Source organism: Enoplosus armatus, chromosome 2 (assembly GCF_043641665.1).
Source record: "Enoplosus armatus isolate fEnoArm2 chromosome 2, fEnoArm2.hap1, whole genome shotgun sequence".
In the NCBI taxonomy this organism is placed as follows: domain Eukaryota; kingdom Metazoa; phylum Chordata; class Actinopteri; order Centrarchiformes; family Enoplosidae; genus Enoplosus; species Enoplosus armatus.
The window spans coordinates 12,229,578-12,243,166 of record NC_092181.1 but is presented as its reverse complement, the minus strand read 5'-3'; the positions used below and the strand labels follow the sequence as shown (position 1 = coordinate 12,243,166).

At 41.7% G+C, this 13,589-nt stretch overlaps 1 protein-coding gene across 1 annotated transcript in view; it reads left to right on the top strand.

The window, feature by feature from the left end:
* The first annotated feature begins 267 nt into the window (after positions 1-267).
* LOC139290223 (alpha-1,6-mannosylglycoprotein 6-beta-N-acetylglucosaminyltransferase B-like) overlaps positions 268-13,589 on the top strand; it is a 102,133-nt gene continuing 88,811 nt past the window's right edge. Inside the window, exons 1-2 of the mRNA XM_070911930.1 lie at positions 268-342; positions 5,928-6,040. Coding sequence (XP_070768031.1) covers positions 275-342; positions 5,928-6,040 — 181 coding nt within the window. The 5' untranslated portion in view covers positions 268-274. The remainder of the gene's footprint in view (positions 343-5,927; positions 6,041-13,589) is intronic.

Genomic DNA, 13,589 nt, shown 5'->3' with positions numbered 1-13,589 from the left:
CGACTTCACCTCAGATTCAGAGTGTTTGCCCGACGACGGAATAACGCTTTAAATGATATTTTCAGACACGGGAAAGGAGACTTGCTGAATGAAACTTTGTGCCGTTTCTTCCGGAGGGGTGAAGAAGCACTTATGGGCGCCGTGTTCGTGTAAAATAACCGAGTTGACCGCCGCTGTGGACCGCTGGATGGGACGCAGATAAAAAAATGTTTGGTCACCTCAAGTTCCAGTTTGGGAGGTTAGCAACAATGTCAGGGGTCGCTCGTTTTGGAAAATGATCACTGGCAGCACCGACGGTAAAATAATGGTCAGAAGATGTCTAGTAACGTTCAAACCGTTCAGGTAAGAGACAAAGCGCTGACGCCGTTATTCTGTACCCAGTTTTCCCTTCAGCCTCGAGCTGTGTGGTTGGTTAGCATGGATTAAAAATGCCTGTTTGTTCTTCACTGCTTACATTTTACCATACAGATGTCCCAAATCTGAATAGAAAGATGTGCTTCTCTCTGTGAGGAAAGACTACATTGAGTTGTGAAGCCTTGACAAAACGCACCATTATGGCATTGTGTACATTACGCGGAGCCATGGTGTGTGTATGTGTGTCACCACTCACCTAAACGCGCACATATGCGCACATACGCCAGATGTTTCTCTGCTAGATGAATGTGATGTGGATAAAGGGACGTAAATGAGCCTGTGGTACCAGTCAGCCGAGCTCTGACTTAGTTTGTTAGTGCATGGATAGCTCCATTATCACTGTGTGGCTGGGCTTTGTTTGAGAGGATGTAAAGGGGTTTCTTACACGTTAAGCACAACAAAACAGCTGATACTTTACCGTCCATTTAGCCATGCTGTGCCAACCTGTTTTATTTTTTTTGCCCTGATTTTTAATAGAATAATGGCAGGCTATAAAGCTTTACATTAATTCCTCTGTTTCTATTTTCTTAATTCTGGGAGTCCAGCTAGAGGATCTCCTCCAGTGGTTACCACCGTTCACCTTTTACCCACTTTCCACCTGCTAATAATGTTTGATTTTCCAAACAATTTCTCTTGTGCGCTGGAGAAATGATGCAGCAACCTCTGTAAAAAAAAAAAAAAAAAAAAAAGAATGTGGGTCCCTGTGATGGTCACATTCATGTTGTACTGAATTCACTTGCTATCAAGATCAAACATTTATTCAAACACACTCAATTGAGCAGCTTTGTGACAAAGCTACACTGGCTGACAACACAGACAGTGAGAGCTTGTCACAGGTGATTTGTGTGTGTACCACATTCAAAATGAAAACAGCCCTTATTTTACTAAGAATAGTACAAAAGACGATTTTTAAAGATTATTTTGCCGTTATTAGATAGTTTTGACAAGAAAAAGAAACGAAAACATCAGGAGAGATTAAGCTGCCAGGCCAGACTTGAACTAGAGATATTGTTAATATGCATCTTAGATCACTGGAGCACCAGGACAGCCCCAGTAGACAGATAATCAGACTAAAAGATAGGTAACTATGCTAAAGCAGAAAAGTGTTCATTAGCAAAATGCTCCTTGTCGTAGTGTAGTTGATGAGAAAATCAACATTGTCTCAAAATGCAGTCTCTGTACGAACGGCATGAGATCTGAATCCTTTCCAGAATTTCGGCTTGTTCATGCACCAGGAAAAGTTTCTTGGAAAACACCACGACATCTACACCACGGCTCCTCCACGCCTGGCAGAAGTCCTCTTGCTTCAAAATCATCTACCTAGAGGCGAAATCTGATAAGTCTATATGTGTGAGGAAGCCAATTAGCTGATAGCAGATCTCTCCTTCTGATCCAATTATAGGGAGCAGAGCATTTACTTTAAGCCGGTTAATTAAAGACTCGTCAGGCAGGACTGGGGCCTAATCCTCTCATATCACCCACCTAACGCCACTTTGGAAAACGGCTAAATGATAAGAGAGAAAACGATCACCCTAGGACAGCGTCGGACCAGCTTCTGCACACCCACATGAGCTGAATAATTTTCTTTTTTTCTTCCCTCCTTGTTGCTTACAAGCATTGGTACCTTTCCCACCACGTCCTGCACACACACACACACACACACACGTAAATACACATTGTATTGCTAATCCTTAGATCACAGAGAGAATGATAGATAAAGTGGATTAGGAAATATAGTGGTAAACTGTAAAATCAGCCATTTTTGCTTCATGTCCTCTGTGTAACCCCCTTATCTTTTCATAGGGCCTCTTTTTTCAGTTTTCCTTACTGTAATAAACAAGGCTCTGAGGATGAGATTGATAAACAAACAATGGAGCAGCTGAAATGTGTAAACACTTCCCAAATCAGTTCAGTGATTCTGATTTTCAGCTTCCACCTACTGTACTTGGCCTGCTGACCAGATGGCAATATAGTAAGTGCATAATCCATGCAGGTATCTCTGGATCATGGCGTCATATTCATGACAAATAATCCCTCGATCATAATGATTGCAAGGGATTGCATTCACATCAGTTAATATATGTGGTCCTCTGACAATGATTGAGCTGTCCTAATTCATTCCGCAATATGCCTGGAACAGATGGGGGTAATATTTTATTATTTCATAATATTACAATATCCTTGGAGAGACAGAGAGGTAAATGAGAAACCATAGTGAATGGTGAACTGTATTTAGATGTAAATACAGAATGATTATAATTTCACAGTGTTTTCATTGATAATCAATAAAGAAGAGCTACATGCAGGTGCGGCCATTGACATGCCAACACTTGAAGCTTTTTGCTCTAATCCTGCTGATCACAGTGATCATTATGTTAAAGTGTTGTCTAATAATCCACCACCAGCAATTGAAGTCTATAATCAGAAGTAGGAAGTCTAATTTCAACATGTATTCACACACAAATTATAGTTTTGTTTGTTACAAGTCGTAATCAGTGTGGTAATTCATTAGGTCCAACTCCAGCTCAAAATGTGCTTACAAAATGTATGGAAAGCAAAGATAAATGACCAGTTTAACGGTAATGACTGTATTGCTGCTCCACTTTTTGGAGTGATCAGATGGCTGTAATCATGTTTGATGCAACCCATTAGATAAGAGCCTTGATGATGATGATGTTGATGATGATGATGATTATTCACTGTCAATATATTCTTGTGCTGTAAAAGAGTACAAAGTTTCCCCTCAAGGAACCACATCCCACAGTCTGTCCTTGAAGCCGGCGGATTACGACTCTGGACAAGACACATTGGCTCTGTCTTGGAACCCTGGGAGCTTGCCAAACCGCCACGCTTTATACTCAACAGATTATTCAACATCATCTTGATCCCTTTGGGTCAATCAGATCACTTCAGCAAATGCGCTTTTAAGTGGCCATTCTTCCTCGCTGTTGATAGGAACTCATTTCTTACGGCCTCATCAATATTAAGAGGTTCGGTTCAGAACTTTGCGTGACTGGAGCTACTTACCATTTCAGGAAGTGCTGTCAGATTTTCACACAGGGACATGCATTCAAGCAAACAGCTCTTTCCTGGCTTTGAAAAAGAAAGCAATAGTTATGAATAATTCATTCATTTGTTATGTTAAGATTCAGTTTTCCAATCTCTGGTGCAGAAGTTAAAAGTTTAAAGGTTACCTGTGCAAATGTTGGCCTTAAATTATGGAGTGAATTGTGATAATTATATCACCAAAGCTCCCGTGAGTTCCTTTTTCTTCCTGCTGTTTTATGACTGCCATTGCTTTAGGTGCATTCCTCATATTTTTCAAAAATACAATGCATTTACCCAAACAAGTGTACATGGTGAGGACATTTGGGAAAATGGCTTCAGCTGCTAAAATATGTAGTATAAGTACTGGAGTGTTAGCCATTCATTGTCACATAAATCTGCCTTTGTGCTACACTTCTTCTACAAAATCTTCCAAGAATTTCCTCTTGTGGGGGTTAGCAGCAGAGCAGCAAGCATTTTTAAAGTGGGATATGACTTGTTAGTCATGGAGGCTGACTGGTATTTTGTCCAGCGGATGAGAATCACAGACAGCTTTGCCTCCCTGGTTCCCCAAAGAGATTTGGCATCATAAGATAACCTCTGATCCATATACGCTGAAGAGAGTAGCTTAACTAGGGCATTTTTTACACAGATACAAAAGACCTGATTTCCAACTCTTTTAAGTCAAAGATCTGATTCTCTCATGGCTGCCTAACAAGAGAGAACCCACACAGAGTCTCGTTTTATTCAGAGGTACGGCAGCGTTTTGAATATCAGATCTGTGCCACAAAGCAGGGTAAAGCAGAAATTTATGTTTCAAAGCAAATTCTGTTCTACAGATTGGAGCCCACATCCTGATTCATTTTAAAATATGATCACCCGTGACCAGTTTACAGGATAAGTTCCCTTTTTAAATAATTCCTCCTGTCCATACTGGCCATGAAGATACCCACTTTTTCATTTGACTAACTCATATTAGCTGTAGTTAATATTATCACAATACTTAAGTCACGATACAATGATATTGCGACTTGAAATATTTTGCCACATATTGAGTTATTACCTTTTTTTCAAATTATGTCCTCAAAGGAAACCTTTTAAAACGCTTTTATCTAATAAGATAAAGTTTTCAGTCTGTTCATCTCACTTCAATCCTTTGTAGTTGAAGCAGACAGACATAAATGTTGCATTCACCTGACAAACCAAACTGTTTGTACTACAGCATACATAGTCCAAACGTGTGTGGACTGCTGTACTGTTACAGATATTTTGAGCAATGCAACTTGTACAAAAAAGTTATGCAGCCCCTTCAACAACTTTGTATTTGCAACATTAATAATTTATAAGATCAATACTTGGCGCCCGTTTATCGATGCAATATTGCCACACAAAATATCACGATACTATGATTTTCCCCCCACCCCTATTAAACAGAGGACTGGATTTTCTCTCCAATCACGTACATTAGAATTGCATTATAAAAAGGGCCAGGGCCAGTGTGGACAGGAGAAACTATTGGAGAAACCGATAACTCTTTTAATATATACGTATAGGTAGTTGTGTACAGACTTGACTCAAGGCCAACCTACAGTATCCTTTAACACTTTGTCACCTACCAGGACATTTTATGTAAAACAAAGCAGTGATTAAAGAACTGGAATTTAAATGTAGATGTATTTGATAACTCAGGGTCACACAGTGTACAGTAACTCCCACAGTGAAGACTGTATTGCATAGCCCATTGTTGTTGTTGACCTCATTTTGTGTGGTTCAGACAGAGGCGAGAGTGAGACCAGTTTGTGTGCTTTACTTTTCTGACACTTGTATTCTCACCTTAAATGCCTGCATGTTTTTGGCTGTCTTCTGTCCTCTTGCCTTTTCTTTCCCTTCCCCGCCTGCACGCCTCTGATATTACATAAATAATCACAATCATTTTCCTGCACTTAGGGACAAACCGCTCACCCTTATTTTGGCAGTTGTATATATGTAAATGTATGTCAATCATTAAGCTTCAGGTTTCTACTTTTCTACATGCGATCGTTGCTCTATATATGCTCTGCCTTCTGGAAGTGCTGCCTGCTGTTTCTTGACTGTCTCTTCATTTCTCTTCTCCCCTCCTCTTCTGCTCTCCTCCACATTTGCCCTCATACTCGGGTCTTTGCGACTCTGTTTTCCTTCTTGCTTTTTTTCCTTGCTGCCAATCATTGTGTCCTGCAAACCCGTCTTCCTTAATTATCGGCCTGCTCATCTGCCTACATTCTTCCCTTTGTTTTTCAAGCCTCTCACTCTTCATCCACTCCCTTTTCTTCCTCCACATATCTCACTATCCACCCCTCTCGCTATCCTCATCTTCATATTTCCCCAACGACTCACCCAAAACATCTATTTACCTGCCCTTCCCTATAAATATGTCTATCTATCTCAACTCCCTTTTCATCTATTTCCTCTCTCCTCCCTCTTTGTTGCAGGATATTCGTGGTGGGAATAGGCTTCTTCAGCCTGTGCTTTCTAATGACCTCTCTGGGGGGGCAGTTCTCAGCCAAGAGACTGGGGGACTCCCCCTTCACCATCCGCACAGAAGGTACTGACATGTGCTGTGTGTGTGATGGAGTACATGCGTGTGTGTGTGTCTTTGTGTGTAAACAGTACCTTCATTGAGTTGAAATGCTGTAATGTCACTGCACATTGCTGTGCTATAACTCTCCATGGTCCTGCTGGCGCTTCACTGCCGTATGCCACTTTGTCAAGGCTGCACCACCTGTCAGTGGAAACATAAAATGGCCTTCAATATTGGGATGAGGCAAAGAAATCAAAAAGTACATGTAAATTCAATTGCAGAACCAGTATGACCAGTGAGTTTCATTCATATAACCTTCAGCAGAAAAGCTGCTTTTTCTATAGTTGCAGTCAAGTGGTGAGAGATAAATCAGCATGCTTGTAAAAGAAGATTGAGCTGGTGTGTAGGACATGAGGTAGAGAGGCCAGCCACTAGCTTGGAAGTTATTGGTCTGATTCCCAGCTGTGACAGCAGGGTGGGTGGCTAATATTATATCTGTGGGTTTCACTCTCTCTACTTTCAGGGACTCTGCACCGATGGCCTTGCTCTCTCTTTGACACAAACAGTGTGTGTGAGACATACTGTATATATATGAAAAGAAGAAATTTAGTTCACTCAGCTGACAGTAGTTACCAGTAAGACAAAACACTAAAAAACTGTGCATGATTTACAACACACTTAATCTACTTAATGTTGATAGACTGACAACAAAAATCATTCCACTGTTATATCTTTGAAGAGGAACGTTAAGCAATCCAGCCTGAAATGCATTTTACTGCTCCCCTGAACCCACTCAGGATTCTCTGCAAGTCTCGCCGTCCTGTGGAGGTCCATTAAAGCAAGCCTATATAACTTTTGCTGTAACCACAAGTGGAAATTACAGCACGATGACGCATCACATTTCCCCACATTTCCTGAGACTGTGGTTGAGTTGAGTACAGAAGAGTAACATTAGCCACTGACAAGCACAAAATAAGCTAACAAAGACCACGCAATTTATATATACAAATTAGTTTATTGGAATGACAGGTATAGGTCATGAAGGGTTGAATGGGGGTCAGGTACAGAGGGATGAAAAGGGGTTGAGGGATGGGATGGAGGGGGTCGAGTACGAGGGATGAACAAAGAGTTGAATAGGGATCGATGAGGGGCCTAGAGGCATCGAGGATCCCAGGGAGGGAGACTCAATGTGTGGACACGTCTTGATGAGCTTCGTCTTCACCTTACCCCTGTTGTTCCTGTATTGAAAAAGACAAACCTATATACTGTAGGTAGGTGCAGGAAATCGAATTAGGCAGGTAAGGTTAGAAGTAGACAGCACGTAAGGTTAGAATTGTGAGTTTGCATGCAAAGTGAAACTGAGAGAGCAAAACAAATTAGAGTGACCTGAAAGTGAAGCATCTTACTTTTAGACCCTGCAGTGATGTTAAGATACTTCTCTGCGTGTGCATTTGTCCACAGACAAATACTGTAAATATCTCCATATTACTGCACACTGCACATTGGTTGCTGTGTTCTTGTTGCATGGACACTGAAGCCTACGTCCACCATATCTCACCAGTGAAATGTCATTGGCCCGCCGGCGACATCACATGACCCGGAGTGAAGGCTGACTGCCGGTGCCAAGGCAGCGCCATTGTAATCTCCTGCTGTACAATGTGCGGAGATTGAAAGTCAGAGGTCATTATGTGGAGGCTCTCCACTTCTCACTACTGCTGGAGTTAAAATAAGAAAGCCTGTGTTCCGAGGGTGCTTCCACATGTGTGTAGCATGTGTGTGGGCACAGCAGTCGAAGCATGCCATGTGTCAGTCGATGTGGGTGTGAGAGCAACTGAAAGACGGAGCAAAAGCTACTTTTAGTGTGAATCAATCAGGTGTTGGTGTGCGTGAGTATGTGGTATGTGCTCTTGTCTGTCGGAAAGAGAGATGAACCGGTGAAAATGGAAAATAGCGGACTTACCTGTCCATATTAAAAATCAGGCGCTGTGTGTGTGTGTGTGTGTGTGTGTGAGTGTGAGTGTGAGTGTGAGTGTGAGAGAGAGAGAGAGAGAGAGAGATAATGGGGGCAGAGGGAGGGGGGGTCATTTGGGATTACTGTGTTTGTGATAAATTGAGATTACTGTGTTTGTGTGATAAATTAAGATTAGTGTGTATGTGTCAGTGTTTCTTAGTAAAATGTACTTGATTAATCAACTACTCATGCGCTGCAGCCTGGGAAGACATCTGGAGCAAGCTCATTAAAAACTGTATAGTGTCCAATCGTGCTTCCCCATAGGAGCTTACTTTGTGTGTGTGTGTGTGTGTGTGTGTGTGTCTTTGTGTCCCTTTATTTTGTATCCCTTTACAGTATGTATGTACATGCTTTTGTGCTTGTCTATGCACAAAAGATTCCTGTATCTCTGTCACCTACAGTGTGCTTGGGTACATTTGTTTGCGTGCATGCTCCACAATTTCACCCCCTTTTCTCCCTTTATGTGTGTCTCTGTGGTCTACTACCTCACACTGTTTTTGCTGCTTTCTCCCTTTGAGTGTGTATGTGTGTATTTATGTGTGTTTGTGATGAGCTGGCAGGAAATTGGCTGTTAAATGGGGCGACAGCAGCAATGTGGGACAAGATTGAGACCAGAGAGACTGAGAGACTGATCCATCTGCTCCCTGCAAATCAGCCCTGCAAAACAACTGGCCCTTTCATTAAGCCTCCACTCCCCACCTGCAGAGCAGCACACACACACACACGCACACATACACACACACACACACACACATGCAGACACACACAGTTTTAATCCCATGTCTCATTAAGTACATGTCATTTCTGGGAGACCATCCATGTGAAAATATGCAACACTGCCAAATCAAAATATTTCTCCGAATTTTCTGGTTCTGTTCTTCTCACACAGACCAGCAAAGCACAGCTACTTTATTCTGTGGTGACTTTATCTGTGGTCATTTTTATCTGCCCCATTTCACTTTGCTTATAAACTTTGGTTTTTGAACATTTTGTCCGCAGGCAGAATTTGGCTTTATCATGACCATGTTTGTGACCATTAGACAGCTGCCAAGAAATTTTGGATGTCTGGTTAGCAGCTAGGGCTGAACATTTGATTGTTTTTATATCCAAATTTTTACTCTCCATAAAAGATCTGGGTGATGGCCCTCAGTTTCAGAGCGCTAGCTAACAGGTAGCTTGGCAGTTGTTTAGCACAAATGACAGACACCTGGTGAGTTATTAAGTTAAACTTTTCAGCACATATTGTTTTAAGCTTATCACCTTAAAAGCTCTGAATTGAGACCTCCAAGATTCGGGGCTGTTAAGTAGGGAAGTTCTTAATGACTAATTTCCCTGTCGATTAAACAGAAATTTAAGGTTAGCAGTGCTAGCGACAGCAGCCTGCTCTACTTGCAGGTTATCGTCCACGTGCCTGTGCTCAATGTGGTTACGCATTGCTCGCGTCGAGTGGTTATATGCCAGTTCATTCTGACACAGCTTACATACAACCAAATTTTCATTTTCTAGATCAAAGTACTGCCAGACCGCACTGGTTTTATGAGATGTTATCTTTGTCCCACTTTCCACCTTGCTGGTCTACATCCGGACATAAGCACAGGGAGGGGGGGCCTGCAGCCCGGGCTAGTGGCCGGTGGCTGCGTAACAACTTAAACGCAACAATTAAGTGGTGTTGTACGTGAATAGAATGTTAATAATTACTTTAACTGACTAGTATTTCTGGTGCTGACTAAGCAAGGGTACAACATTTAATCGACTAGTCGACTAATCGCTCAGATCCCTACTGTGACGCATTCTGTCCTTTCGATAAAATGTGAATATTATTGCGTGTGTCAAATATATTACTAATGCATTATCTTATTAAATGTGAGATTAGTCAGGTTTTCTATAGAAAACTATGCAGGTTTATTTTGAAGTTGATTTTTCTTTAACTGACTGGTTTAAAAAAACAACATGGGGTTCTTGTTAAATACTATATTGACCACAATTGCAGGCCTTTAGTAAAATTCCTAGAAAATAATCGGAACTTAAATTGCATCACAATGTTTGTCAGAACAATCTCAATTAGGTGTTTTTCTAAAATTGTTCAGCCCCATGAGTGGTTCTCTTATTTTAGCATTGGTCCAATGTTAAGGAAGTTTTTCTCATTCTCCAACTCATGCCACACACAATGTTTACATGTGTGTGTTTATTTCTCTATTGTAAGAGCTTTATTCCCAAGTTAAAACAAAGCCTTTTTACTAAGGAGTTACTTTGCCATGACGCAGCAAACTGTCAAAGGCTGTTTTGTTTTGTCCATTGCCTTTGGCTCTCTCTCTCAAACATGACCTCTAAATGGAAATGCTTCATAACAATAATGGGAAAGGTGCGTTTCTTAAAAAGATCAGTGTTTTCTTAAAGAGGAGGTATTATGCTCATTTCCAGCTCTATATCTTTATTCTGGGACATCACTAGGGTAGCTTTGCATGATTCACAGATCATATAAGTCCTTATTCATCTTATTCTGGCCGTTCATGCGGCCCCTCAGTTCACCCTCTGTCTGACACAAGCCGTTTGAGCTCCTGTCTCTTCAAGGCCCGCCTCCCTAAAAGCCCACTTTCTTCTGATTAGCCAGACACCTCTGTCTCTCTCTCTCTCAGCCCGCACTCTGCGCGCAGCCCGCACCACTTCATACTCAAGCCGCTGTGGACTGCACGACAGCACCAGTAACTTAATAAATAGAGATATGGGGCACTGGATTTGATGAACTTACTGTGTATCAGACCACAAATGAGACAAGAAGTAGGTTGGAAGAACGATAGATGCTGCTGGAGTGTTTCTGGGTGAACTTTATTCACTGATTTTGGTGAAACTCGATCATTTTATGGAGAAAACGTTGTCTGGTTTTCCCTCTGATGTCCTCCGGCTGCTCTGCCTCAACTCTCGGTGATTTACGGAGTTTCCTGATGGACAGAAAGCTTCATAAAGTAACCGCGAACTGCTGCTAATTGTAGCTGCTGTTAGCTCAGTTCGCTCTGAGCACTAGGGGAGGAGGTTTTCAGTCCCGGGTTCTGAGAGTCAGATGGTTAGAGTCAGCTAACTAAGAGCACAGATATAGATATACATCTATGGCTAAGAGGATTGCTAGATGCACAGCTAACTAGCGAACGGCAGCTACAGTTACCAGTAGTTAACGATGACTTTAGCAACAAGTAAAACTATCTGTCCATCAAGAAACTACCAACTTTCCTTCACAACAGAAAAAGCACTTTCTGTGAGACATACTGAACAACCTGAGTGATAGTGAAGAGCAGTCCTGCACAGAGCAGCTGAGTAACTCAGACAGACTGAGCGGGAGGATGAGCGCGTCCCTCTACTTCGTGGACGTGCTTTTTTTTTTTTGCTTTTTTCTTCTTCTTCATGGGCGTGCTGTCACTGCTGTGCCCTGAGCAGATGACCGTAAGCCTCATGGAAGTAAGACACAAAAACAGAGCGCCTGTAGACTGAGCTTTTGGCTTACAGGGATTACTTTAACATATGTTTTCCTCATTATTTGGCAACTTTGGAAACGTTTAATAGGAATATCCAACATTGTAACACCATGTATATGACAGAAAATAAGGAAAAGCATAATAGGTCCTCTTTAATAATGATGATAGAATTTAAGGATTTTAATTCTTTCATACACCGCTGACATTGTTTGCTAAAGAAGAGAGCTGATTTGAACCCTTACAGCCAACATATCCATGACAGTTTTGTCCCTAATAGCCCACAGCAACCCTTTAGTCACTACTGTCCATTTCTGTTATCTCAAAATTCACATGTATCACTGTGTTTAAATGTCATTGTATAACAGGGCTTTCTACCTCCTGAGTTGAGGATGGCTGATTCAGTAGCTGTCATCTAAGGCTAATCATTATACATGATGTGTTGACAACAAGGCCATCAGGAACACCAGTAGAGGAGTTGCTTTTCTGTATATAAATCAAATTCACAGGATTTCATCTCGCATTGTGCCATAGTCATTTTTACACAGATATTAGCTTGCTGTTTGCACACAATAACAGCCAAATTTGTGTAGGGCTTTGTCACCTTAGTGGGAGTCGCACTGATAGCAATTGTTTGGGTATTAGCTGAATTCCGTCGCCTCCTCTCGCTTCTGTGGATTATCAGCTTCCGCTGGAGGTTCAGAGTGCTGGGTTTTCTCTGAAATCCCCGTCTCTCCTCAGTGACTCACAAACTCATCAAGAGCTGTGAGCTGGAGATGGAGCGGTAGGGGCTCAATAGTGAAAATGAGAACGTAGAGGAGGAGGAGGAGGAAGGAGGTGGAAGTAGAATAGAGTTTGTATGTGTTTGTGTGTGTATCTGTGATTAAGCAAGAGAATGAGATTTCTAAAGGCTGCATTGCTCACAAAGGAGATGAAAAAGAAGGATAAAAAGATACCTAACCAGAATTCTTTTCTCTAGATTAAAATACATCAGACATAAGGGAGATGTTACCTTGATCAAAGGCCCTCCCTATGGAGCTTGTTCATACTCTGCAGCTTATTACATTAACAAGGACCCATGACAGTCCCTGCACCCTGTTTGTTCTAGCTGAAAGGCTCAGGGCTTTCTCTGTCTAGGTGGGTCCCTGCTGGGAGAGAGGACATCATTTTTATATATAAACTTTTGCCTCAGTTTAACATTTAGCAGTTTTCTTATCTCTGTAGGTTTAACGGCTAACTGTTTGAGAATACTGTCAATCAAAGACTGTAATTTATGAAATGGAAGACTTATAATCGCCACAAGGAGAACAGTCTGTTTGGAAATGCTGCTGTGCTTAGATCCAAGCAGGGGCCGAGACTAATGGTTGTTTGACTCGCATTAATCCCAGTTCTGTGATGTTCGCCTGAGAGTTTCCACGCCATCAGTCAGAAAGAGACTCACGCCAATGTGTCACATTCCCAAAAGACATTTTTACTTGTGTCCTAAGAGGACCTCAGCCGAGAGTTTACACTCATGAAAGCAACTGCAGCTTACGTACATATGCATTTCTTTGATTATTATGAAATGAGTTATTCAGCACGTGTACATTTCAGTACATCGGTTTGCAGTAGCTGGTACCGGTTTAGCACATCAGACACCCCCCGCTCTGTGGTCCCCTTTCATGTTTTTTTCACACTGGATGTTCATCTCTATCACACATTCCCTGCAGTTATGTTTCCTTCCCATCGCTTCATGTCGAACAAATCTGGCATGACAATCTTCTGCATGTCGCTGGCGCTAGGTGCAGCAGGGGAGTCACTCGGGGAGTACACTTTATCAGCGCACTCATAGCCTGGGGAGTTTGAATGGACTGTGTGTGTGTGTGCGTGTGGGTTTATGGGTTTGTGATTCTCTCTGGATAACATCATCAAGTAAGTGCCAAAAATATAAAATGGTTTGGGAGTGAATTAATGTGTATGCATGTTTGAGTAAGTGTATTTGTGTGTTCCTGACCAAGTGTCCTCGCAAGTATAAAAAGACCGAAGATCAGGAAAATCTTCCAAATTGTAAATTAATATAATTTAGACAATTTTCACTTTTACCACATTCGTATTGTAT